Here is a 25,055-nt window from a genome sequence, read left to right on the forward strand (position 1 = left end):
TGAGGTTTTAGTTTAGAAGAAACGGTTGGCTCCGAGGCGTGCGTTACTCAGGAGTAAGCTTGGTGGTAGTCGGTGGCTTTGCTTTGAAGCAACCGTGCAACGGGTGAATCACAACCCTAGGAGGGTTTACTCAGAAGCAAGCCCCATTGCCAGCAACCAAGCTTACTCCCAGGTAAAGGATCGCACTTCAGTTCTTCACATGAAAATCAGTGGGGTTTAACAGCGCTTAACAGGGTTACCTACACTGCTTCCCCAAAACTAGGTCTTCGGTTTAATGCTAATAATCGAGCCCAGCGGCCCAGGCCAGCCTAGATGTGTGGGTGGGTGGGGGGGACTCTGTGCGTGCCCACAGAGAGGGCTCTGAGTGCCACCTCTGGCACCCATGCCATAGGTTCGCCACCACTGTCATAGACTCAATGAGACCGCTCAAGGTCAGCGCTGTCTATTCAGAGTGGTGGCAGCTCTCCAGGTCCCCGACTGACGTCTTAATGTCGGGGATTGAAGCTGGGAGCTTCTGCATACAAAACAGAGCCTCTTCCAATGACCCACAGTCCCTTCCATCTCCTGCAGTCTAGGAAATTACGCTGGGAGCTGGCCAAGCAGCAGTTGTCAAAGGAAGTGCTGGCAAATGCTGAATCCACAAGTTGACAGACACGGAGGCACACCATCCACACCCACATTCCACAGACCAAAATGAGTCATTCCAGATGCTAAATGTTACCAGCGGTACGAAGAGAAGGGTCTTTTATCGTTTACCTATTTTCCAAGGGTATCCCTTCAGGAGGTCTTCGGACCCAGCTGTGCTAAGTGTCATAGCACAATATCACTGACAACGGATGGAGGAAAATAATGATGGAAGACATACACAAAGACGTAAACGAGAAAAAGAAAAAGAAATTAATATCATGGAGGTGAAAACGATGGCGAAAAAGACAGTAACCAAAAAGAAATATACACCTTAAAAAAATAATACCAGTAACAGAAAACTTTGGCAAGATTTTAGGAACAATAAACAAAAGAACACTGGCTATAAGTTTTTTTAAAAAAGGAAGATGCTTTGGATGGATTTGGGAATCCACAACACAATGAGGAAGGAAGCACCCCGAAAAACAGCTACCTGTACATGGGAACGGTGACGGTTCGTTCGTAGTAATTCCAGGTGGAGTGTAAATCGGTGCGGGAGAGGTTGGTGGCGTAGAACCTCCAGGCAGCCTGCAAAGGCAAGATAGAAGAGGCAGATCCGACTCGATAAAAAGGTTCAGTTCCATATAGCGGGGAAGAAACTTTTATGGCCACAACCTCATAAACGTACGTCGAAAAAGGGAAAAGAACTCAATTAAGACAATACAGAGAACCACACAGGCTGAGCTGAAAACTATAAACTCTATAACAAATTGAACATATTTATTATTACAGTGTACACCATGTAGTTAGTTAAAATCACAAGGTCCAACTTTCAGGCGACACTTTCAAAAATCAGTGGAAATTGTTATACGTACACAAACACTGTCGATGAAACAATTATGTCAGTGACCCACTAAGGGCCATACGTGTATTGCCATATTTAGCCTTCCTCAAGCGTCATACGTGGAAAAATTACATAAAAATAACACATTCTCACAAAAAAGCGCATCAGAACTATTCAGGAGATAATGAAGTGTTATGACACTCTTGCCATTGGGAACACTGCAAAAAAAATGGAGTTCATATATTTCATTCGTATCTTATCGTATTTGGGACATACAAACAAAGACTGGTCAAGTGTTTCGACAGTAACCAAATCCCAAGAACAAACCCTTTTAGGACGTTCCACATTTGTGTCTCTCCCATCCAAAAGACGCATGACTCAAAGCGACAAAACGCACAGTTGCCACCTCCAGTCCTTGAGATGCTCACCTGAATCAGGCCTGCCGCAGGGTTCCTCCGCTTTTCAAAGTGTTTCTGACGGTGCTGCTCTTGAACCTTCAGAGCAAAGCCGGAACCGAGAATGCCCTGCAAGAAAGAACCACACTGTTCCATCAACAGCATCAACGCCCCTCTCTCCCTAACGGAAGGCGGGAAGAGGAAGAGTATGTCCCCCTAAGTAGAAAGATGGGATATAAATTCTACATACAAGTGGGAAAGGAGCAAAGCACCCCCTAAATGACAAGGGGTATTGGGAATTACCTTGGAGGGAGGGAGGCAGGGAGGCAGGGAGGCAGGCCGGGCTTAGGCAGGCGGGCGGGCGGGCGGGCATGCGGGCGGGCTGGCAGGCGGGCAGGGATGCAGGAAGGCAGGGAAGGCAGGGAGAGGCAGGGAAGGCAGGAAGGCACCTGAAGAAGAAGGAAGGGAGGAAGGAAGGAAGGAAGGAAGGAAGGAAGGAAGGAAGGAAGGAAGGAAGGAAGGAAGGAAGGAAGGAAGAGAAAGAAATGAAAAATAAAGGAAGGGAGGGAGGGAGGGAGGGAGGGAGGGAGGGAGGAAGGAAGGAAGGAAGGAAGGAAGGAAGGAAGGAAGGAAGGAAGGAAGGAAGGAAGGAAGGAAGGAAGGAAGGAAGGAAGGAAGGAAGGAAGGAAGGAAGGAAGGAAGGAAGGAAGGAAGGAAGGAAGGAAGGAAGGAAGGAGAAGTAGTAATAGTATTTAATGCTTTATATGCCAGGCCTTGACAAATTTTCTTTGGCTGTAGGAGACAGCCCAAAAATTTAGGTACCAGATTGATTATTCTATTTTCTAACCACTGCTACCACAAAACCTACTACTGTGCACTTCACAGTTGTTTGTGAATCAGGCCCAGCAGCTGACAGGCCAGCAAAGGTAGGCCTTGCAATATTGGGATCCTAAAGTATTGCACTTGTCAACGGGATCCAGCAGCTGCTTTTAGAACAAGATGAACCCCCTGCCCCAACAATCTCCAAAAGACAAGTAAATGCTCAAGGTCAGTCAAACCCCAAAATCACAAAAGATTCACCAAGCTGGGAGAAGAAGCAAAGTTGTTCTGGTTAACACAACATGGTGCGATCTGTTCACGAGAACCTTTTGAAAATAGCAATCTTTGTTCAACCAGGCGTTTAAAAAGGGTGTGTCATGCCCCCACAGAGCCTTTAGTTATTCCCCTTTTAAGATTCAGTTTCCCTATAGTCAGTAAGGGTTTTGCCTTATTGTTAAGCCTTTCCTGGGAGGGTGTTTTAGTTAGGCCCTACCCCTTTCAGAATTTTTCCCAGCAGGCAATTCTCCTTTTCCCTACCCAGAAGCCCTCTGTGTTAATTGTTCAGTTAATCCAGGGATAGGGAACCTGCGGCTCTCCAGATGTTCAGGAACTACAATTCCCATCAGCCCCTACCAGCATGGCCAATTGGCCATGCTGACAGAGGCTGATGGGAATTGCAGTTCCTGAACATCTGGAGAGCCGCAGGTTCCCTACCCCTGAGTTAATCTATGAGGTGCTAAGGGTGAGGATCTCCGCACTGTTCGTAACATCCATGTAAACCATATAGGTCCAGAGAAGCCATAGGTTTATATGGTGGTTTAAAAAAGAGAACAAGCCAAGTTCGTCTACAGCAAGAGCAAAATTCCAGAGCTACAAGGAAGCAAGAGACTGTCAACCCTCCAACAGCAGCCGGAGAAGAGACAAGTTTACAGCTTCCTACAGCCTGAGGATAAGCAAGTACTCTGTTTAGTTAACGCTGGGAGGAGTTAGGGTCTTCTTTCTTCCTTTGAATAAAGCCATTTTAAGAACTGTAGAAACTGGCTTGCATTCCCTCTTTCTGTCCCAACCAAGAACAAGGCACCTCAATCAAAGACGCTTGGGGGAGCAGAACAGGGTGCTTGTTACAGTTATCAGAACGAAAACAAAATACAAGAGGAGGAACTGGTTTTTGAAAGGATATCAATAAAAACATGGCTTGCAAACGCCTACTTACAGCAGGCAGAGCAAAAAAGGATACACCGATGAGGGTGAACGTTGCAGCGAGAAGGCGGCCGTTCCAGGTCTTCGGGTACTTGTCCCCATAGCCGATAGTGGTCAAAGTAATCTGAGGACAGACAGGCAGTCAGTTGTCAAATGCGGCTCTGCAGAGCGGGCAGCAGAATCCAGCTACTGGTCAATGATGTATAAGAGTTTGCAGAGTTCGACTGCCTGTGCAGTAGCTGTGTGTTCTTCCCACCTATTTATTTCTTTATCTGCTTCATATATATCCTGACTTAACACTATTTCAGTGCCAGTGGGTGAGCCCTCAGTGAGCCCTCACAGTGACAGTTATAATTTTGCCGGAAAAACTCCTGACAGCATTTTGACAGGGGTTAGCATGGTTTATGCAACTAATTAGCTCAACCCCACAAGTCCAGCAAGGAAACCACAAGCAGTTGCAAAGAAATTAAACCTAAGTTTGAATTTCCCGCCTTACCTGCGCAAAGGGGTATAAAAACACTGCACACCAGAGCCTCAGTGCTCATTTCTAACCTGAACCTCTCTTGGTCAAGTTGGTGTGAGACACGATATATCGTCGTTGGCTTGGGTCCCTATGCTGGCATAGAGATCCTTGCCTTCTTCTGGAACTTCTCTGCAGATTTTTAGGTAATGTATAAGTCCCCTGCTTCCCCAACCCCCATTCTATCATCCAATTCTATCCTTTTCCTCCCTATCTGTATATCTAGGAACTGTGTGTATGTGCCTTAACGTCTCACTGTATGATTGTTTGCAACCAAAACTTATATAAAAATATTTAAACTGCAATTTGGTCTTTTGTGAATTCTCTGCGGATACATTTCAAGCCATTTCTGGTATAGTTGTCTAAAAAGATCCCCTCCCAGCCTACTTCTTGCATTGCCAAGTCGAGTAATTCCCCATTGCTATATAAAAATAAGTTCGTATACTGTTAAGCTGAGTAACACAGGGCAGGACAGAAGAAATCGTGATAAAGTCTAAACAGTGTTAAGTCCTAAATAGCATCTTGAATTGAGACTGGAAACAAATCAGAATTCTCAACAGAACCCACAAGACAAGTTTTCAAACTTCAGTGCACAGTGGCGAAAATGTGCCCATATGAATCTCAGTACAGAGGAGGAGGAAAACCTCACGACGTTTTTAACCAGAGTTTAATCTGAGGCAAGGTTCAAGAAACCACTTCACAAGAAACTGGCCTGCAATCGATATTCACCAGTCCTCTAGCTGACGGCACGTCAATATCTCTCCCGGTTACGGTCTCCTGATATGACTAATTGTTATTTGGATGACACTGATTGTTAGTCATATTTTATATAGGTTATACAGTTTGCTTGTTTTGTCATAATTATCGGCAGCCACGGTACAGCGGTCCTGTTCTCTTTTCCACAGTTTGCGCACTGCACTCATTCGTTTTGAACTGTGGGTTTACCGACAATCGATACTCACCAAACCCCACCAAAGTGCATCTGCGTACGTATCGAACTCCTCGTTTTCTTCCTTCTCAGCCAAATACACAAGAAAGGAGGCTAAAATGAGGCACAGGAAGCCGATATACCAGGCAGTGATCAATTCCTGTGACACAAGAGAAAAGAGGGGAATGGGATATACTGTTAACCCCCCCCAACTCTAGCTAATGACCTGAATCCCACCGAAAATCTCTGCTGACTGAAGAGATTTCCATCGGTGGAGTTTGACCTCCTCACCCCGCCCTTTCATCCCTGAATGCTTTTGGTGGGGAGAAATCAAACTTTTGAAGAGAAAATGGAGGGGAAATGGAGGGAAATTCCTCCGTGCTCCTCGGCTAGCAGAAATGTTCTGCTAGATCCAGCGAGTTTGACAACCGAGCCAAAGTCGAAATGAAATGAAACCAGCCTGTAGAAAAACATGCCAGGCGTGATTCTTGTGTTCCCACACGGGCCTATCATTTATTTACTTGCTTTATTTATAGTCTCTTAATGGATCGTACAGCGTAAAATAACACAGCCTAAACAGCACAAGACATCTAGTACGCCAGGTTCCCCACCTTTGGTGAGCCCGTCTGCATCTTTGGAATCCTGGCACAGGGGAACAGGTAGAGCCACAAAATGGCTGCCACAAGAAGCAGGTCCACAAACACAAAGAAAGCCTTTGGAATCCTGGCACAGGGGGACAGGTAGAGCCACAAAATGGCTGCCACAAGAAGCAGGTCCACAAACACAAAGAAAGCCTTTGGAATCCTGGCACAGGGGGACAGGTAGAGCCACAAAATGGCTGCCACAAGAAGCAGGTCCACAAACACAAAGAAAGCCTTTGGAATCCTGGCACAGGGGGACAGGTAGAGCCACAAAATGGCTGCCACAAGAAGCAGGTCCACAAACACAAAGAAAGCCTTTGGAATTCTGGCACAGGGGGACAGGTAGAGCCACAAAATGGCTGCCACAAGAAGCAGGAAGGTCCACAAAATCACAAAGAAAGCCTTTGGAATCCTTGGCATAGGGGGGACAGGTAGAGCCACCAAACGGCTGGCACAAGAAGCAAGTGCACAAACACAAAGAAAGCCTTTGGAATCCTGGCACAGGGGGACAGGTAGAGCCACAAAATGGCTGCCACAAGAAGAAGGTCCACAAACACAAAGAAAGCCTTTGGAATCCTGGCACAGGGGGACAGGTAGAGCCACAAAATGGCTGCCACAAGAAGCAGGTCCACAAACACAAAGAAAGCCTTTGGAATTCTGGCACAGGGGGACAGGTAGAGCCACAAAATGGCTGCCACAAGAAGCAGGTCCACAAACACAAAGAAAGCCTTTGGAATCCTGGCACAGGGGGACAGGTAGAGCCACAAAATGGCTGCCACAGGAAGCAGGTCCACAAACACAAAGGAAGCCCAAGTGAAGGTGAAAAGAGGATTTTTTTTTAATACACTGGGAAGGAGGAGTGAAAGCAAATCCTCCATAGTGGCAGCTGAGGCCGGAGTAATGTTATCTTGTATTTATTGGCGAAGGCTTTCAGGGTCGGAATCAGCTGTCTCTGGTGGGTTTTCCGGGCTGCGTGGCCACGGTCTGGTAGTTTTTGCCCTAACTTTAAAAAGCAGACTTCTAGAACAGGAATACCATATCTTGTTGGGCCAAGCAAATAAATCATGCTCACCCCTTTCTGTCGGAATAGTACCAGAACAGGGGAACATAGCCAAATATCTTGAACTATTAACTGAACCCCAACAGAGATGGATTATTACAAGGGCCAGATGTAATACTTTCCCATCGGCCATTACAAAGGGTCGCTACCTATCTATCCCTCTCCAGGATCGGGTCTGTCCACACTGGAAAAACCAAGCGGAGACTCTTGCTCACATTATACTTGACTGTCCGAGATATGTGGGTATTAGGAATTTCTCTCCTGGGCGGGTCTTAGACAAATCTGAAAGAGACTCTGACAACTCTGTTGTGGAGCTTTTGTTAAATAACACAGAGGCCGTGCTCTTGGAAAAAGTAGCAAAATTTCTTCTACAAGTGACAGAATTTTCTAAGTAACGTCCAATGCTAGATACAGTTTATCTGTCTGTGTTTTGAATGTACTTTTGATTTGTACTTCAGAAATCTCTGTAATGCTCTGGAGCCTATTTTAATATGCCTAATAAAGGTTGTTGTTATTGTTTGTTGTTGTAGTAGTTTTTGCCCCTAATATTTCACCCGCATCTATGGCTGGAGCCTTCAGAGGCATGTTACATTGGGATGTGTTTCTCCACGCTGTGCCATGGAGAGAAACGCATCACGCTGTGATATGCCTCGGAAGATGCCAGTCATAAAAGCGGTGGAAACGTTAGAGGCGAAAACGACCAGACCACACAGCTTGGAACCCCGCAACAGCCAGCTGTTAACTTGCCCATCCAATTGGATCTCCAGTGGCCAATCAGAAGCCGAGAGCTTGGGAAAAGGTGAATGGCTGGTCTCCCATTTGACCCATACAGCAGAGAAGCAGTGAAAGCATGCTCCCACAGGGCCAGACTCAAAATTCAGGTCTCTGCAGCCAATGTCCAACACTTGTACCAATTGTGTTACATTGGTTCTGTTGGTTTCAAGCGAAGTTGTCTCCTGGGAAGCCCCTGAGCCCATTATAGGTCTTTTGGTGTATTTTTATCCCACCCTTCCTCCAAGGAAAGCACAGTAATATATCTGGTTCTCCCTGCTTTATTTTCACAACAACCTTCCAAATCCAAATCCAAAACCTTTATTAAGCATAAAACCGGTGTGTGTCAAGAATTCCAAATACAATAAGAAGGTCATTATTGCACAACTTGCAGTACACAGAGTAAAAATATAGCAACAGCTTCAGAGATTTCAACATTAGAGTTATTTAGGAACATAAGAACATAAGAACAAGCCAGCTGGATCAGACCAGAGTCCATCTAGTCCAGCTCTCTGCTACTCGCAGTGGCCCACCAGGTGCCTTTGGGAGCTCACATGCAGGAGGTGAAAGGAATGGCCTTCTGCGGTTGTTGCTCCCGAGTACCTGGACTGTTAAGGCATTTGCAATCTCAGATCCAAGAGGATCAAGATTGGTAGCCATAAATCGACTTCTCCGTCATAAATCTGTCCAAGCCCCTTTTAAAGTTATCCAGGTTAGTGGCCATCACCACCTCCTGTGGCAGCATATTTCAAACACCAATCACACATTGTGTGAAGAAGTGTTTCCTTTTATTAGTCCTAATTCTTCCCCCCAGCATTTTCAATGGATGCCCCCTGGTTCTAGTATTGTGAGAAAGAGAGAAAAATTTCTCCCTGTCAACATTTTCTACCCCATGCATAATTTTATAGACTTCAATCATATCCCCCCTCAGACGTCTCCTCTCCAAACTAAAGAGTCCCAAACGCTGCAGCCTCTCCTCATAAGGAAGGTGCTCCAGTCCCTCAATCGTCCTCGTTGCCCTTCTCTGCACTTTTTCTGTTTATTTTTTATTTAGAAGCTTAACCATTTTTATCTTATCAGAAAGGAGCATAAATCCTGTTGGTAATACAGTTCTCAAATCAGTTCTAATGTTGTTGTATTTTGAACAGTGAAGCAGAATAGGAGAAAGTGATTCAGTTGTATCAGGACAAAACCGACAGCAACGCTCATTTTGTGGAATATCAGAAAAGCGACCTGGAAGATGTACTGGCGGAAAAGAGTCGCACCTGGCTCTAGTCATGACCCATCTGCAATTGTAATTAACAAGTTGTTCCAGGTATATAGCAGGGCTAGATTTCTGAGGGACACAACAACCTTGTGATGTAGGTTAGATTGAGAGAGAATGACCAGATGGCGGTCATCTGGCAGACCTGGGGATTCAAGTCTCCAGAATTCTGGCCCACCTCTCCATCTGCTGCCTGTCTCTAGACCGTTTCAGGTATGTCGCCAGTGCTCACCTTACTGTGGGCATACACCACGGACCCCAGAAGTTTCCAGGTTCCCCCTCTACGGTCCATCCGTATCATACGCAGTATCTGCAGAAACCGCAAGCTTCTGAGCGCAGAGGTAGCAAAGACATTCCCCTGGGATCCCGCGGCCAGCACGGCAATAGAGGCAATTAACACCATGATGTCTGCATTGGAGGGGGGGGGGGGAGAGAAATGGAGTGGTTAAGACGAGTTAGTTCTCCAGCCTCAGTGTAGTGGTTAAGAGCAGGTGGATTCTAATCTGGAGAACCGGGGTTGATTCCCCACTCCTCCACCTGAGTGGCAGAGGCTTATCTGGTGAACCAGATGTGTTTCCGCGCTCCTGCATTCCTGCTGGGTGACCTTAGGCTAGTCGCAGTTCTCTCAGGACTCTCTCAGCCCCACCTGCTTCATAAGAAAAGAAGAAGAGTTTGGATTTATATCCCCCCTTTCTCTCCTGCAGGAGACTCAAAGGGGTTTACAATCTCCTTGCCCTTCCCCCCTCACAACAAACACCCTGTGAGGTAGGTGGGGCTGAGAGAGCTCCGAGAAGCTGTGACTAGCCCAAGGTCACCCAGCTGGCATGTGTGGGAGTGCACAGACTAATCTGTTCCCCAGATAAGCCTCCAGAGCTCAGGCAGCAGAGCGGGGAATCAAACCCGGTTCCTCCAGATTAGATACACGAGCTCTTAACCTCCTACGCCACTGCTGCTCTCTTGTGGGAAGAGAAAGGGAAAGGAGGTCGTAAGCGCCTTTGAGTCTCCCTACAGGAGAGAAAGGGGGGATATAAATCCAAACTCTTCTTCTCTTCTTGACTGTACATTGCCCAGAGCCAGAGGTGGGAGGGGCAATTAACAAATCTTTAAAAATAAATAAATACATTTGTTGTTTAGGTGGTCCGTGATATTTGTAAAACTCTCCTCCCACTCTAGACACCCCGTTCTTCTTTTTCATCAACGGTGCCCAAGAGGTTCGCTTGACCCCAGAACCCTAGAGCTCTCTCCTACCCCACCGGCCATCAACAACATCCCAAGCGTGTCCAAGGGCGGCGTAAGATACTGTGCTTTAATCCACAGAGCAAGCTTAGTGGTAGGCAACTCTTGAGACTCCGAAGGCAATTAAAGCAATTACAAGACTTCCTCGATCTGCTCTCCCATCCACTGCGGTTCTAAAAATATTCTCCTCCCCAGCCAAACACACCCAGACTTCAGACTACAGGGAGCCTCATCATCTAAATAAAATCTTCTCAGCCTGCGTTCCTTGTGACAAACAGGGCTCAGGCTAGCCTGGAAACTAGACAACCTTAACTTGGAAATTTCCTTAACCCCCAGATATGTAGGGCTGGGGGGTCACATGATATGTGGCAAAGACCCACAGTTATGGGACAACCTCTTCAGGGAGGTGAACATAAGAACGAGCCTGCTGGATCAGACCAGAGTCCATCTAGTCCAGCACTCTACTACTCGTGGTGGCCCACCAGGTGCCTTTGGGGGCTCACATGCAGGAGGTGAAAGCAATGGCCTTCTGCTGCTGCTGCTGCTCCTGAGCACCTGGTCTGCTAAGGCATTTGCAATCTCAGATCAAGGAGGATCCAGATTGGTAGCCAGAGATGGACTTCTCCTCCATAAATTTGTCAAAGCCCGTTGTAACGCTATCCAGGTGAGTGGCCATCACCACCTCCTGTGGCAGCATATTCCAAACACCAATCACACGTTGCGTGAAGAAGTGTTTCCTTTTATTAGTCCTAATTCTTCCCCCCAGCATTTTCAATGGATGCCCCCTGGTTCTGGTATTGTGAGAAAGAGAGAACCGTTTCTCTCTGTCAACATTTTCTACCCCATGCATAATTTTATAGACTTCAATCATATCCCCCCTCAGACGTCTCCTCTCCAAACTAAAGAGTCCCAAACGCTGCAGCCTCTCCTCATAAGGAAGGTGCTCCTGAATCTCTCCCTCTTGACCTTTAGGAGGCAGCAAAAGGCAGACTTATTGATTAAGGCTCTGGAGGAGGAGGAGGAGGAGGAGGAGGAGGAGGAGGAGGAGGAGGAGGAGGAGGAGGAGGAGGAGGAGGAGGAGGAGGAGGAGGAGTTTGGATTTATACCCCGCCTTTCTCTCCTGTAAAGAGATTCAAGGCGGCTTACAAACTCCTTTCCCTTCCTCTCCCCACAACAGTCACTTTGTGGGGTAGGTGGGGCTGAGAGAGTTCCGAAGAACTGTGACTACCCCAAGGTCACCCAGCAGGAATGCAGGAGTGCGAAAACACATCTGGTTCACCAGATTACAGTCCACAACTCATGTGGAGGAGTAGGGAATCGAACCAGGTTCTCCAGATTAGAGTATCTTCACCACTACACCACGCTGGCTCTTCTGCCTACTGGCAGTTTTAAATTATTGATTTTATCTTGTTTTCTTATGCATTTCATGCATGTTATATATATTTTAGCATTTTATACAGTGTGACTAGTGCTAGCCCAAGATCACCCAGCTGGCGCGCGCTGGAGTGCACAAGCTAATCTAGTTCCCCAGGTAAGTCTCCACAGCTCAAGTGGCAGAGAAGGGAATTAAACCTGGTTCTCCAGATTAGAGTGCACTGGCTCTTAACCACTACGTCACCAGCAGAAGACGACTGAGCAAGAAGACAGAGCTTACCGATAACACAAAATGGTTTGCGGGCAAATTTCAATCTTCCTCTCCAGCCTCGATACCGGCAGCAGCAGCCCGCAGCCCAGATTCGCACAAAGTACTCAACTCCGAAGACCACAATGGTGACTATTTCCTGCAAGAAAGACCGTAAATAAGAGACTTCCTGGAAGAGATGCCATAAATAAGCGGCAACACAAATGCCACAAAATATTTATTTATATTCATTCTTGATGGCTTCCACAGACAGAATCAATTGGTTGTTTGGGGGTTTTCTGGGCTGGGTAGTCTGATAGCTTTTGCTCCCCACATTTCACCCACATCTAGGGCTGCCATCTTCAGAGGCACAGTATCACGGAGAGAAGCACACCTTACAGTGACATGCAGGTAAAACTTTAGGAGCAAAAGCTACCAGACTATGGCCACAAAGCCTGAAAAACCCACCACAGCCGGCATTTATTTATTTCATGCGTTTATTTTATTCCATTCATCCGTCACCCTTCAACTTACACATTCTAGCATCCTTGCATGAGTAAAGAAGAACAAGACGAGTTTGGGTTTATATCCCCCTTTCTCTCCTGCAGGAGACTCAAAGGGGCTGACAATCTCCTTGCCCTTCCCCCCTCACAACAAACACCCTGTGAGGTGGGTGGGGCTGAGAGAGCTCCGAGAAGCTGTGACTAGCCCAAGGTCACCCAGCTGGCGTGTGTGGGAGTGTACAGGCTAATCTGAATTCCCTAGAGAAGCCTCCACAGCTCAGGCGGCAGAGCTGGGAATCAAACCCGGTTCCTCCAGATTAGATTCACGCGCTCTTAACCTCCTACGCCACTGCTGCTCCAGTATTTCCTTTTCTCTGTGCTGTACCTATTGTCCAGTCAAGCAAAAAAAGGGGGAAAGAAAAACTGAACACAAACAATACAGGGGACCACAACGGTTGAGCTGGAAACCAAATGTATATTTGGAATATTTTTATTTATTTTATTTATTATTGCATTTATCCCCTAAGGGCTCTGGGCGGTGGACAACAAGCATTACAAACAATATAGCAATAACAATAACATTTAAAATCATTAACATCATTAAAATATATAAAATTACAGCATTCTGTATGAACCACATGGCGTGCAGCGTTAAAACTATCAGTAAAAAACCCCTCCCGGAGAGGGGGACGGTATAGGTGTCACGGACTCCCAGAATGATAAAGGAAGGGACAGGAGGGGCGCGCACAATCAGCGGCCGGCCTCCCCAAAGGCCCGGGGGAATAACTCGGTCTTACAGGCCCCGCGGAACTCTCCAAGATCCCGCAGGGCCCGGACAGTTGGTGGAAGAGTGTTCCACCAGGCCGGGGCCAAGGCCATAAAGGCCCTGGCCCGGGTGGAGGCCAGCCGCATCATTGAGGGGCCGGGGACCACCAGTAAATATATATTTGCTGGCACAGTGGGAGTGTGCGAGAGGTGTCCCCAGAAGCAGAGCCAACATTAGTCAGCTTCCACCCCAGATTTGCAGCCAGTTACACTGAGACCCAGAGCATGGACTTAAGTCCATAAAGCTCTATGGAAGGTATTCCAGCAGCACGGGGGAGGTTTAGTTTTCTGCCTCCCCGTGCTGACAGAAAGCCCTATAGAGGTGGCAGCCTGGCATGGCGGTGGCACCATCCCTGTCCACCTGGGGCTGTGAATTGGGCTATAAATCTAACAGGTGAGGGAGTATGACAGTCACTGCCTTTCTAAGACTCCTTCCGCAGATGCAGAATAATTCACTTTCAATTCACTTTCACAACTGTTTGATTTTGCTATTCCGCAGAGGCTGGATGGCCATCTGTCAGGAGCGCTTTGATTGTGTGTTCCTGCATTGCAGGGTGTTGGACTGGATGGCCCTGGGGGTTTCTTCCAACTCTATGATTCTAGGTGGTTGTGTTAACCACTGTGCCTCAGAATTGCAAAGAAGAAGAAGAAGAGTTTGGATTTATATCCCCCCTTTCTCTCCTGTAGGAGACTCAAAGGGGCTTACAATCTCCTTGCCCTTCCCCCCTCACAACAAATACCCTGTGAGGTTGGTGGGGCTGAGAGAGCTCCAAGAAGCTGTGACTAGCCCAAGGTCACCCAGCTGGCGTGTGTGGGAGTGTACAGGCTAATCTGAATTAGCAGAGCTGGGAATCAAACCCGGTTCCTCCAGATTAGATACATGAGCTCTTAACCTCCTATGCCACTGCTGCTCCTCACAGGTTGGGTGGTCCAGGTGTGCACAGATTCACAGCGGCTCTCCCAGGTCTCAGGTTCCTAACTGGAGATGCTGTAAACTGAACCTGGGACTTTCTGCACGCAATGCCGCGGCTCTTCCACTGAGCCACCGCCTCTCACAACCTCCTTCTGCCGAGGACTGTCACGAAGATTTCACTCGCTCTTAATCTCACAGGAGTCACAAGGCATCCTAGAAATCTGCTTGTCAGCAAGAATTCTTCAAGCTATCACTCAGCCTGGCATCAGAGGCCAAGTCGTCGCTGGGAAGGCACACCAAGCTGTCGAGAGCAGCAGCGCCATGCAGTTGCGCATCAGATCAAAGCGTGCACTGAGATAGCGGCACGGTGGAGGAAGTGAACCGGCTACCTCTGCTCCTCTGGCTCGGTAGGAGCACAGACAGTTGAAAGCCAGGCGTAATTTAATAGGGTTTTTTTCCTACCCAACGCCCAAACTAGCAACTGTTGTGCAAGATGGCAATTTGGCAGATTTTACGGCAAAACACAATAAAGGGGGGGAGGGAAAGTCATATAAACAAAACACCTGATTATTATCATGTGCATTTTTTTCTTGCATTAGTCTATGCAGGGACGGCACTGGCATTGCCTGAGATGGGGCAGCTGGGAATACAAAATAGAGCACTATGCCCACTGGCCACAAATTACAACGGAGGATAAAGTGCACATGCAATTTTAATAAATGACTGATGCTCTTATGTAAACATTTAAAAACATACATGACATAATCAACACTTCCAAAGACTCGTATACACAACAAAAGAACTGGTGGCTATCAACCAACCAGAAAAAGGTTGCATTTAGGCACAAACAGGACGTCTCTCAACCCTTAAGGGTAGTTATTCCCTTTGAAGAGCATGAGCAGCAAAATATCACACACGGGACTGAGGGGTTGAAAACATCTCTTATGGGGCTTTTTCGCACACACGGTTTGTTCTTGATTTAATATATGAGGTCGTCACGGTTTCTGCCTTTTTTTCGCACACACTTGAGCCGTAATGTGCCTCGACCCCTAATCTGTCGCTCATTTCAGCCTTTGTCTCACATTTTTCCTGTCGCTCGATAATTGTGCAACTTTCTTGGATAAAACGGATTCCCCCCACAATCTGGTGCCTGGGTGCAAAACGCAACTGGAACAAGCAACTGCGAGGGATCACGCCCACTGTGTGATGTGATTTCCTCCAACCAATCAGGATGCGGTAGAGCTTGCCAGTTGTGCGCACACATTTCACTGTTTCGTTTCTGTCTCACTCTCCTCCTGCCCCTCCTCGCGGTTGCTCATGCAGTGCATTGTTTCCAACGCCGCCCCAATATCTTGAGATAGCGAGTTCTCAACGCAGTGCTACACTGAGATAGTGAAATCACGCTGACTCATTAGCTCATGATGACGGGGCCAAGCGTCACACGGAACACGCCCTTGGACGGCACAACAGCCAATCGGAACTCTCGTTTGTACTGCATTCCAGGGCAATGCAAAACCAAGGGGTTTCTGAAGCAACAAGAACATCCACAACAACCTGGTGATGTGTGAATGATCTCGAGCGACGAAACAGCAACAAAAAGGTCAGGATGTCGATGCCCATTGCCTTAATTTAAGAACAAACTGTGTGTGCGAAAAAGCCCATGGTCTACATAAATGTTGTAAAACTTAGATCGCTCGCTACATGTCTCGTAAATACTGCTGTAAAAAATCGCTTTCATGAGTCCAAGCATGAGTCCTACCAGAACCCAGTTCGCGATTTGAGAATCGCGTTTTCGTGAAGACTTCTTCAGTGGTGAACTGCGACCCTTGCATACAACTTATGAGCCAGCATTCCTGTTTTACTCCCGCGCTACCGCCTCCGCAGTCTGTAACAGGGCTTTGTATCTTCCCGGAAAAATGCAGACCCGATTCTGATGGTGACTGTGGTAAAAAAAAAGCTTCAGCTATATGCTGAACTGCGCAGGGGGGCCCTTTTGCAGAAGAATAGGACTGTAGTCTTGGTTCACTTGAAATGAGGTGTTAGAGGAAAGAACTGTGCCACAGAAAGAAACTTGCATCCGACGATGCCAGCCATAGATGTGGGTGAAACGTTAAGAGCAAAAACTACCACATCATAGCCACACAGTCTGGAAAACCCACAACTGAGAGCCAGCATGGCGTAGTGGTTAAAAGCAGGTGCAGTCTGGGGAACCAGGTTTGATTCCCCGCTCTGCCACTTGAGCTATGGAGGATTATCTGGTGCACCAGATTAGTTTGTGCACTCCAAGACATGTCAGCTGGGTGACCTTGGAATAATCACAGTTCTTTGGAGTTCTCTCAGGGTGTGGGGAGGGGGAGGGAAAAGGAGATTGTAAGCCACCTTGAGTCTCCTTACAAGAGAGAAATGGGGGATATAAATCCAAACTCTTTTTCTATTAGCGGAGAGATTTATGGATACTGTGCACCACCAAAAAGAGAAATCAGTGAGTTCTAGATCAAGTCACGCCTGAACTCCCTCTAAAACAGTGGTGGCGAACCTATGGCACTCCAGATGTTCATGGGCTACAATTCCCATCAGCCCCTGCCAGCATGGCCAATTGGCCCTGCTGGCAGGGGCTGATGGGAACTGTAGTCCATGAACATCTGGAGTGCCATAGGTTCGCCACCACGGCTCTAGAAGCTAAAATGATTCAATTGAGGCTATTGTACTTTGGTCACATTATGAGAAGACAAGAGTCACTGGAAAAGACAATAATGCTAGGAAAAGTGGAAGTAAGAAGAAAGAAAGGAAGACTCGCCATGAGATAGATCAACTCAGTACATCAAGCCTTAGCCTCTGGTTTTCAAGAGCTGAGCAAGGCTGTTAACAATAGGATGTTTGGGATGATACTGATCTATAGGGTTGACGTAAGTTAGAACCAATTTAAGGGCACTTAACACAGAGACACAGGATTGTAGTCTACTGAATTGCTTATTGTATGTACCGCTTTGCTTTTACTGTGCTATCTGCGTAACCTACTTTCTGCATTATGGCAAGTCATGACTTAAGATAGGTTTTTCTGTCCGCGTATGTGCTTATCTGCCTCGTTTCCAATTCTTTAATTTTAGTCATGCCCCACGGATCGCTGGTGTTTTTATTATTCTGTAATCTGCCTTGAGTCTCAGCCAAAAAAAACACGTTGCAAATGAATAAAATAAATTTCTGTTTGAACCATTTCTGCTATTTTCACCAGCGCAAACATTACATTAAAAAAAACACTGATCAGACAAGAAGCAAATGTGAAATATCTGGGCATTTGGTCTGAATTTGCCAATTTTATTCGGCGACGAAGACATATCTTTTTGGTCTCAAGACTGCCTAACTTTTAATTTTGTTTTGTGTCTGCGGGTTCCAGAAGAGTGCATTGTGGGTTCCAGCAGAGGGTGGCCAAAATGGTAAAAGGTCTGGAATCCATGCCCTACTGGGAGAGGCTTAGGGTATGTTTAGTCTGAAGAAGAGAAGGTTAAAGGATAACATGATAGCCGTGTTTAAATATTTGAAGGGATGTCACATTAAAAATGGAGCAAGCTTGTTTTCTGCTGCTCCAGAGATTAGGACAAAGATTAATGGATTCAAAGTACAGGAAAAGAGATCCCACCAAAATGCTAGGAAGAACTTCCTGACAGGAAGGGTTGTTCAACAGTGGAATGCACTACCTCGGAAGGTGGTAGAGTCTCCTTCGTTGGAGGTTTTTAAACAGAGACTGGATGGCCATCTGTCAAGGATTATGTATTCTTGCATGGCGGGGGGGTTGGACCGGATGGCCCTTGCAGTCTCTTCCAACCAGTGGTGGGATCCAAAAATTTTAGTAACAGGTTCCCATGGTGGTGGGATTCAAACAGTGGCGTAGCCCCAATGGGGCTGGGTGGGGCATGATGGGGGCGTGGCCGGGCATTCCAGGGGTGGGGCATTAATAATTTCTCTGTTACTGTAAAAAACTCTTACTGTAAAAAAAAAGTTCCTAATTTCCAGCTGGTATCTTTCTGTCCATAATTTAAACTCATTATAGCAAGTCCTATCGTCTACTGCCCACAGAAACAACAACTTCTCCTCTGATTGACTGCCTGTCAAATACTTCATACTTTCAAATACTTAATTTTGTTTCTAGAAATCAAAAGAAAGATACTTTCCTTAAACAAGGAACTTTACCATATTACTAAAACATGTTTTTAAAACAGCCCAACAGGGAGAATGATCCCGTTTTCTACCTTCGCTAACCAGCCACATAGGAAACAACAGGACTTTATGATTTTTGGACCTAATGGGATTTCTAACGGAAAAGCAGACCCAATTAGTAGCCCCCTCTCGGCACACACAAATAATTAGCAACCCACTCTCGGGAACTGGTGAGAACCTGCTGGATCCCACCTCTGCTTCCAACTCTATGATTCTATGATTCTAACTTTTTAATGGTCTTCTGTCAACGTCGCATCGTTTTATTTTGTAACTTTTTCTCCATCAGCTAAACTTAGGGAGGAAATCAAATTATTTTAATTGTGTGTTTTTTTAATTGCAGCTGTCACTTACCAGAATGTAGAGGGCACCTTCCGAACTCTTCTCATACTCCGCAATAGTTGAAAAAACGGACAGCACCAGGCAGGAGAAAACTAGTAGAAAACTGGAGGGCATTTTTTTAAGAGAAGAAGAAAAACAAAACTGTATTAATGCCACAATTTAAAGCGGATGCTTCCAGCCAGCAGCCAGTGTTGCCTAACATGAGTATCAGGGTAAGGGAATGGGTCTGAACATACAAAACTGATTTATTCCAGCAGGAATCCAACTAAATGCCAACAAATAATGTGCCAATGTTAGAGCTGCATTTTGGATTGTCAGCCCCTTTGAGTCTCCTGCAGGAGAGAAAGGGGGGATATAAATCCAAACTCTTCTTCTTCTTCTATGATCTATAATTAAATGGTGAAGATATGAGAGTTGCTAGGAACTGGAAAACAGAAAATAATGTGATGAAGGGCATACAGTGTAACGTGAGGTACTCCCATAAGTACTTCTGGGTTCCCCATCATGAAACTTGTCCCAGTGGCCAACACTGCAACACAGGGCCATAGTTTTCTTGGCTAGAAGCGGCCAGAGGGAGGGAAGGAAGGAAAGCTGAAAACAGAGGTAGATAGAAGGAAGTGGGAAAGGGACAGAGGAAATAATAGGGATGGGGGAAATCAGATGGTCTTTGCAAGTCCCCTGCCTGCATAATATAATTTTTTTTAAAAATGGGGCCTAGGGAAAATATAATTCCTCCCACAAAACATCCAGAGATTTGCCTACTCTGCTAAGAGGCAGTCCGTTCCGTTTGCCAGACACAACTTGGCAAGGAGACGGAAATCAGCAGTCCGCAAGGACAGTAGGGTCATAGCGAGCGCGCTGAAATAAATTAATTTACTAATTATGGCAGGGCAGCTGCCAGCTCAGAAAGCAAGCTAAAAATTCACATTTTGTAAAAAGAAAAGCAGAATGTTAAATAATTCATTCCTCTGGCTTTGATCATGGGCTGCTGCAAATTTAGCATGGAATATTTATAAAGCCCTGCATGTCTGGCACCTTGACATTTTCCACGAGGATACTGTTTTTCTTTATCTGCAAAAAAATAAAATGGCCAATGACACCGACATGTCATCGCAAAAGGGGCCATCTACAAGCAGTGGGGAACATAGAAGCTACTATTTTCACCGCAAGATGCCTTGAAAAAGTTGCAGGCCTTTTAGAAGTGTGGTGGAACCTTAAGAATGCTGGCGTGAACAAAGGCCCCGTCTGCACATGCAGAATAATGCACTTTCGATCCATTTTCACAATTGTTTGCAAGAGGATTTTGCGATTCCGTACAGTCAAATCCAGCTGCAAAGTGCATTGAAAGTGGATTGAAAGTGCATTATTCTGCAGGTGCGGAAGGGGCCAAAAGAGAATCAAAACTCACCCCAAAGGAGTATACAAATTTGGGCTACCAAGTTGCTGCTTTGGTGGGCAACTTCTCGTCCTTCATCCACCCTACTCTTTTTATCCACCTGTCCTCAGCTTCCCTTCATCCTTCCCGTCCCTCTAATGAGAAGGGGAAGAAAACAAGGAATAGCATCACATGATGCTGCAACACCATTTCCGCCCCCAAAACAGAAGTGATGTCACAATGGTCGATTCCACACGGGGCAAATATAACGGGTGTAGCACACGATATAAACCATTGGGGGAGGGGCTTCGCCCTGGTCCCACCCCCAAAACAAGTCTGCCTCATTTTATTTCCCTAAACCAGCAATCGTTTTGAAAAATCCTTGGTTGCAGCTGCTCCTGCGCGAACAGCCAAGCAGAAGGGACTTTATTTCCCTCCCTTCCACAGTGCTGCCCACAGTCAGAGAGACTCCGCCTGCCAGCGCCCTGCTGTTGCAGGCTTTTTCCTTTTCTAATTTTGTATGTTACACATGCATAGCTACGTCGATTATATTGTGGCGCGATCGGCACAGCTTTGGGGGTTCATTGCTGCATGCCTGAGTAGCTATGCATGTGTTGCAGGAAAATTTTAAAAAAAAAAAAACAGAAACATCTCTATGCGAAGGCACAAAAGTAACCCAGATTGTTTTCGTGGGCTGCAATCGGCTGTACGACCAGGAATACCAATCTCTCCTGAGTGCTGCACAAAGCTCCTGTTCCCCTCTATATTTTGGGATCGCACCCCCGAAATCTAGCCCTGCTGTATATTTAGAACAGCTTGTTAATTATAAGTGCAGATGGGTCATGGCAAGAGCAAGATGCAACTCATTCCCCTCTGTCTATCTTCAAGGTCGTTTCCTTAACATCCCACAAAGTGAGCGTCTATCATGCTGGTTCTATCCCTTTGATGTTAGACTGATACTCTCAGGGACTTCCTTCCTTCCGGCTTCTTCCTCGACCCCTTCTCACCACTTTTTCCTACCATGCCTAGAGTGAGGATGGATGCTCCTCGCATCCATCTCCATCCAGCTAGATTAAGATAGCATAGTGACTCTATCTACCTACCTTTCTATCCAGAATGGAGTTCACTAATAAATACTCTTTTTATTAGATAAGAAACTATAACTGACTCCGACTTTCTTTTGTGTAAGCTTGCCGCACATTGGGATTCATCACGCACACGCACGCACACGAGGTAAGGGCTTCTGCTGTGTTCTAGCCACCCGTGCCGCTCTGCTAACTACGATTAAGAGATAATCTCCAACTACCAGGAGCACTTATCCCAACAGGTTAATGGGCCCAGCATTCAACACGTTATTGGGCCCCAGCATTTAAGAGGTTAATTTTTACCTCAAAAAAAAAAAAAGGTTTTGGGTGCCAGTGTTTGTTTAGCCCATATTTTTTCTTTTTACTTTGGTGATTGAGATCCCAACCTTTGTTTTTTACCTGTGCGTGAAAGAGCTTGGCACTGACGGAGTTAAGTTTCTGCTAGTTTTTCCCAGAGGCTTAGAGAGAGAGTCTCTAGGGATTTTTTGACAAACTTTTCTTTTGTACTGGCTTAACGACTTGAGCCATTGACTGCAACGATGACTTCTCTTCTCGATGGACGACTTCCTCTGATGGTCTTGCCGGAAGACTCGAGTTTCTCAGAGTGGCGAGCAAGATTGCGCGCTCTTCTGATCGCTGAAAATCTTATCCACGTGTTGGATGACACAGCCCCCGACGAAAATGCAACCGAAGCGGCTAGAACGGCTTGGAAGAGATCAAACTCTCGTGCTGGTGCTTTTATAATCCAGCTGGTAAGCTCAGAACCTCTTTCACATATAATTGATTTGTCTTCTGCTAAAGAGATGCTGGACACTTTAGCCAGACTATATAATCGGGGAGGCTGGTCGAATGTCCATGTTTTAAAGCGCAGACTATATTTACTAAGGTACCAAGAAGGCACGTCTTTCATGAATCACCTGCAAAAACTCCAGCAATGTTTCACGGCTCTTAAAGGTGAACGCCAGGAAATGTCTGATCTAGATAAGCAGTCTGCATTATTTCTAACTCTACCAGAGACTTTTGCACCTCTCGTTGCTAATTTGGAACAGAGAGAAGGTTTAAAATTCTCTCAAGCTGTAGAAGAGATCAAAATGTATATTTCTCGTCAGGATGTAATGGCTGGAAATGCAGGGAAAAGTCAGCCCTCTCAGTCTTTGGAACATAATGCCTTTAAGGCATCCTTCCATCCTAAACCAAAAGGGCAGACCTTTAGAAATGCAAATGACCAGAGAGATGGCTTTAGAGGAAGGGGGGCTCAACCCGATGGAAGAGATCACGTGACCACCAGAGCCAGGGACAGTTCCTTTGATGTGCAATTTGGCCACAGCAATAAAAATACCTACAGGCCACGCGGTCCCAACCAGGGATTCACCTCTAACAAAGAGATCATTTGTTACAAATGCCAAAAGCCTGGGCATAGAGCTGATCGCTGTTACAGCAATCGACCACTAGAGCAAGGATCTTCAACTAAAAGATTCCCTAAGCAAAGACAATCTGAGCAAGCTTTTAAGAATCGAAATTTTTACACAGTGCAAATAAAAGGTGACAAAAATGACTGTTTAATTGATAGTGGTGCCTCATGCAATGTCCTTAACAGATTAGACTTGTTTGTAGAACTGAGTAAAATCCCAGAACAAAGAATTTACATGGGAAATGATACGTATGTTCTCTCATCATATTCAGGGACTGCAGAGATCCCTTGTATATTGTCTAATAATGAAGTTGCCAATTTTACCATTGAAAATGCATATTATGCACCAGAGATGACTAATTCTTTGCTGTCAATAGCTGAAATGGAAAAGCAGAATTTTGAATTGAATTTTAAAAATGGGAAATGTTATGTTACAAAGGAAGAGGAATTGTGTCTCATTGCATCTCAAATGAATGGACTGTACCACGTTAATCAATTGCCTGATGTTCCTATGAATGCAGAACAAAGTGAACTTGAACTTGAAAAATGCAATGATGATTTTCAAACCAATTTAGCAAAAGCCTGCAACCACAAAAATTGCTTGAGCATATGGCATCAACGCCTAGGCCACTGTGCACATGACACAATCCTGAAAATGCATAAAGAAGCTTTGACTAAAGATATTGTTTTTGAAAACTGTGAAACTAACTTTTCTTGTGATTCTTGTCTACAAGCTAAAGCTGTGAGCGCATCTTATCCTAAACAGAGTGAGAGAAAAACGAAGCAACCTCTGGATCTAGTGCACTCTGACATTTGTGGGCCACTTCCTGAAACGATTGGTAAATTTAAATATTTTCTGACATTTATTGATGATTATTCTAGATATGTAACCACATTTCTTTTGAAAGAAAGATCTGAGACTTTGGACAGGTTTAAAGACTATGTCAGAATGGCGCAGAACAAGTTCCAGCGAAATATTCAAGTCCTACGAAGTGATGGTGCTGGAGAATACACATCCAGAGCGATGCAGGACTTCATGAAATCTGAAGGAATTCAACACCAGACCACGATTCCATATTGCCCTGCTCAAAATGGCACCTCAGAAAGAGCTAATCGAAGTCTACTGACCAAGGTAAGGTGCATGCTAATTAATGCACATCTCCCTCAGCACTTCTGGGGAGAAGGAATCATGACAGCAACATACATACACAATAGGCTGTACACTAGAGCCACAGGCCTAACACCTTTTGAACTTTGGCAAGGTTACAAGCCATCAATGGCACACCTAAGAGTCTTTGGGTGCACAGCTTATGTATATGTTTGCAAAGAAAAACAAAAGAGTAAGTTTGAACCAAGAGCCAAGAAAGCAATCTTCCTTGGATATTCTGCTCAATCAAAAGTGTATCGCTTGATGAACCCTGATACACATGAGATCATGATCAGCAGATCTGTTTACTTTGAGGAAAATGAAATGGCCATGTCTCCAGAGGGGGCACACGATGACCAGACCAAGCCCCAGCAAGACTGGCTGATGTATCCTGTTGCCAACGATGCACAGAGAGATGACAGCGCAGATCTAGATGATAACCAAGATGTATTTGATGAACCAGAAGAAATTCCAGATGTAGATGTTGAACCAGAGTACCTACCAGCAGCAGTTGCAGAGGGGGAAGAAATCCCAAGAGATGAGGTGAGACGATCAGAACGCACAAACAAAGGAGTACCACCTGCAAGACTGGGACTTTCCTACCTCGCAAGACTGGCGTTAGATGAACCAAACCAGTGGAAAGACTCTGATGAAATTTTTGATTCAACTGTCAACTTCACCACCATAAGAACTTTACTCAGCATTGCAGCTAGCAAGCAGATGCAAGTTCAACAGATAAAGATCAAATCCACATTTTTGAACAACGTGCTACTTCAAGCAGACTTTCAACAAAGTAAGGCTGACCAATGCCTTTATGTCAAGAACAGAAATGGAAAATGGACTTATATTTTTGCTTTTAATAAAGAATTGCTTTTAGTCTATGATGACCAAGATGACTACAAAGGATTAATACAATATCTGAACAAACGACTTGAAATTAAGCAACTAGGAAAAGTTGCACACTACTTAGGAATTCAAATAGAGAGAGAGAAAGACGGGAGTTTCCTTTTGAATCAACAACAGAAGATTACAGACCTAATCAACTTACTGGATCTACACGATGCACATCCAGCTCCCATACCTATACAAGTCAATTATATCAAACAAGATGATCCCACTGAATTACTCTCTCATAACACCAAATATAGAGAAGCTTTAGGAAAACTTCTATACATAAGTACATTGACCAGACCAGATATAGCAATAGCAGTTGGTCTATTGTGCAGAAAGACTGCTTCACCAACAGTCAAGGACTGGAATGCACTGAAGACGCTTTCTAGATATCTGAAAGGAACCGCACATCTTAAACTGAAACTGCC

General features: G+C 45.6%; 1 protein-coding gene across 1 annotated transcript in view; it reads right to left on the minus strand.

The window, feature by feature from the left end:
- The window catches only part of KCNQ2 (potassium voltage-gated channel subfamily Q member 2), an 87,830-nt gene that overhangs the window by 62,147 nt on the left and 628 nt on the right, over window positions 1–25,055 (minus strand). The window contains 7 exon segments of the mRNA XM_048496583.1: window positions 1,118–1,212; window positions 1,897–1,992; window positions 3,896–4,006; window positions 5,365–5,490; window positions 9,299–9,474; window positions 11,957–12,083; window positions 18,731–18,821. Coding sequence (XP_048352540.1) covers window positions 1,118–1,212; window positions 1,897–1,992; window positions 3,896–4,006; window positions 5,365–5,490; window positions 9,299–9,474; window positions 11,957–12,083; window positions 18,731–18,821 — 822 coding nt within the window.

Source organism: Sphaerodactylus townsendi, linkage group LG05, assembly GCF_021028975.2.
Source record: "Sphaerodactylus townsendi isolate TG3544 linkage group LG05, MPM_Stown_v2.3, whole genome shotgun sequence".
NCBI lineage: Eukaryota > Metazoa > Chordata > Lepidosauria > Squamata > Sphaerodactylidae > Sphaerodactylus > Sphaerodactylus townsendi.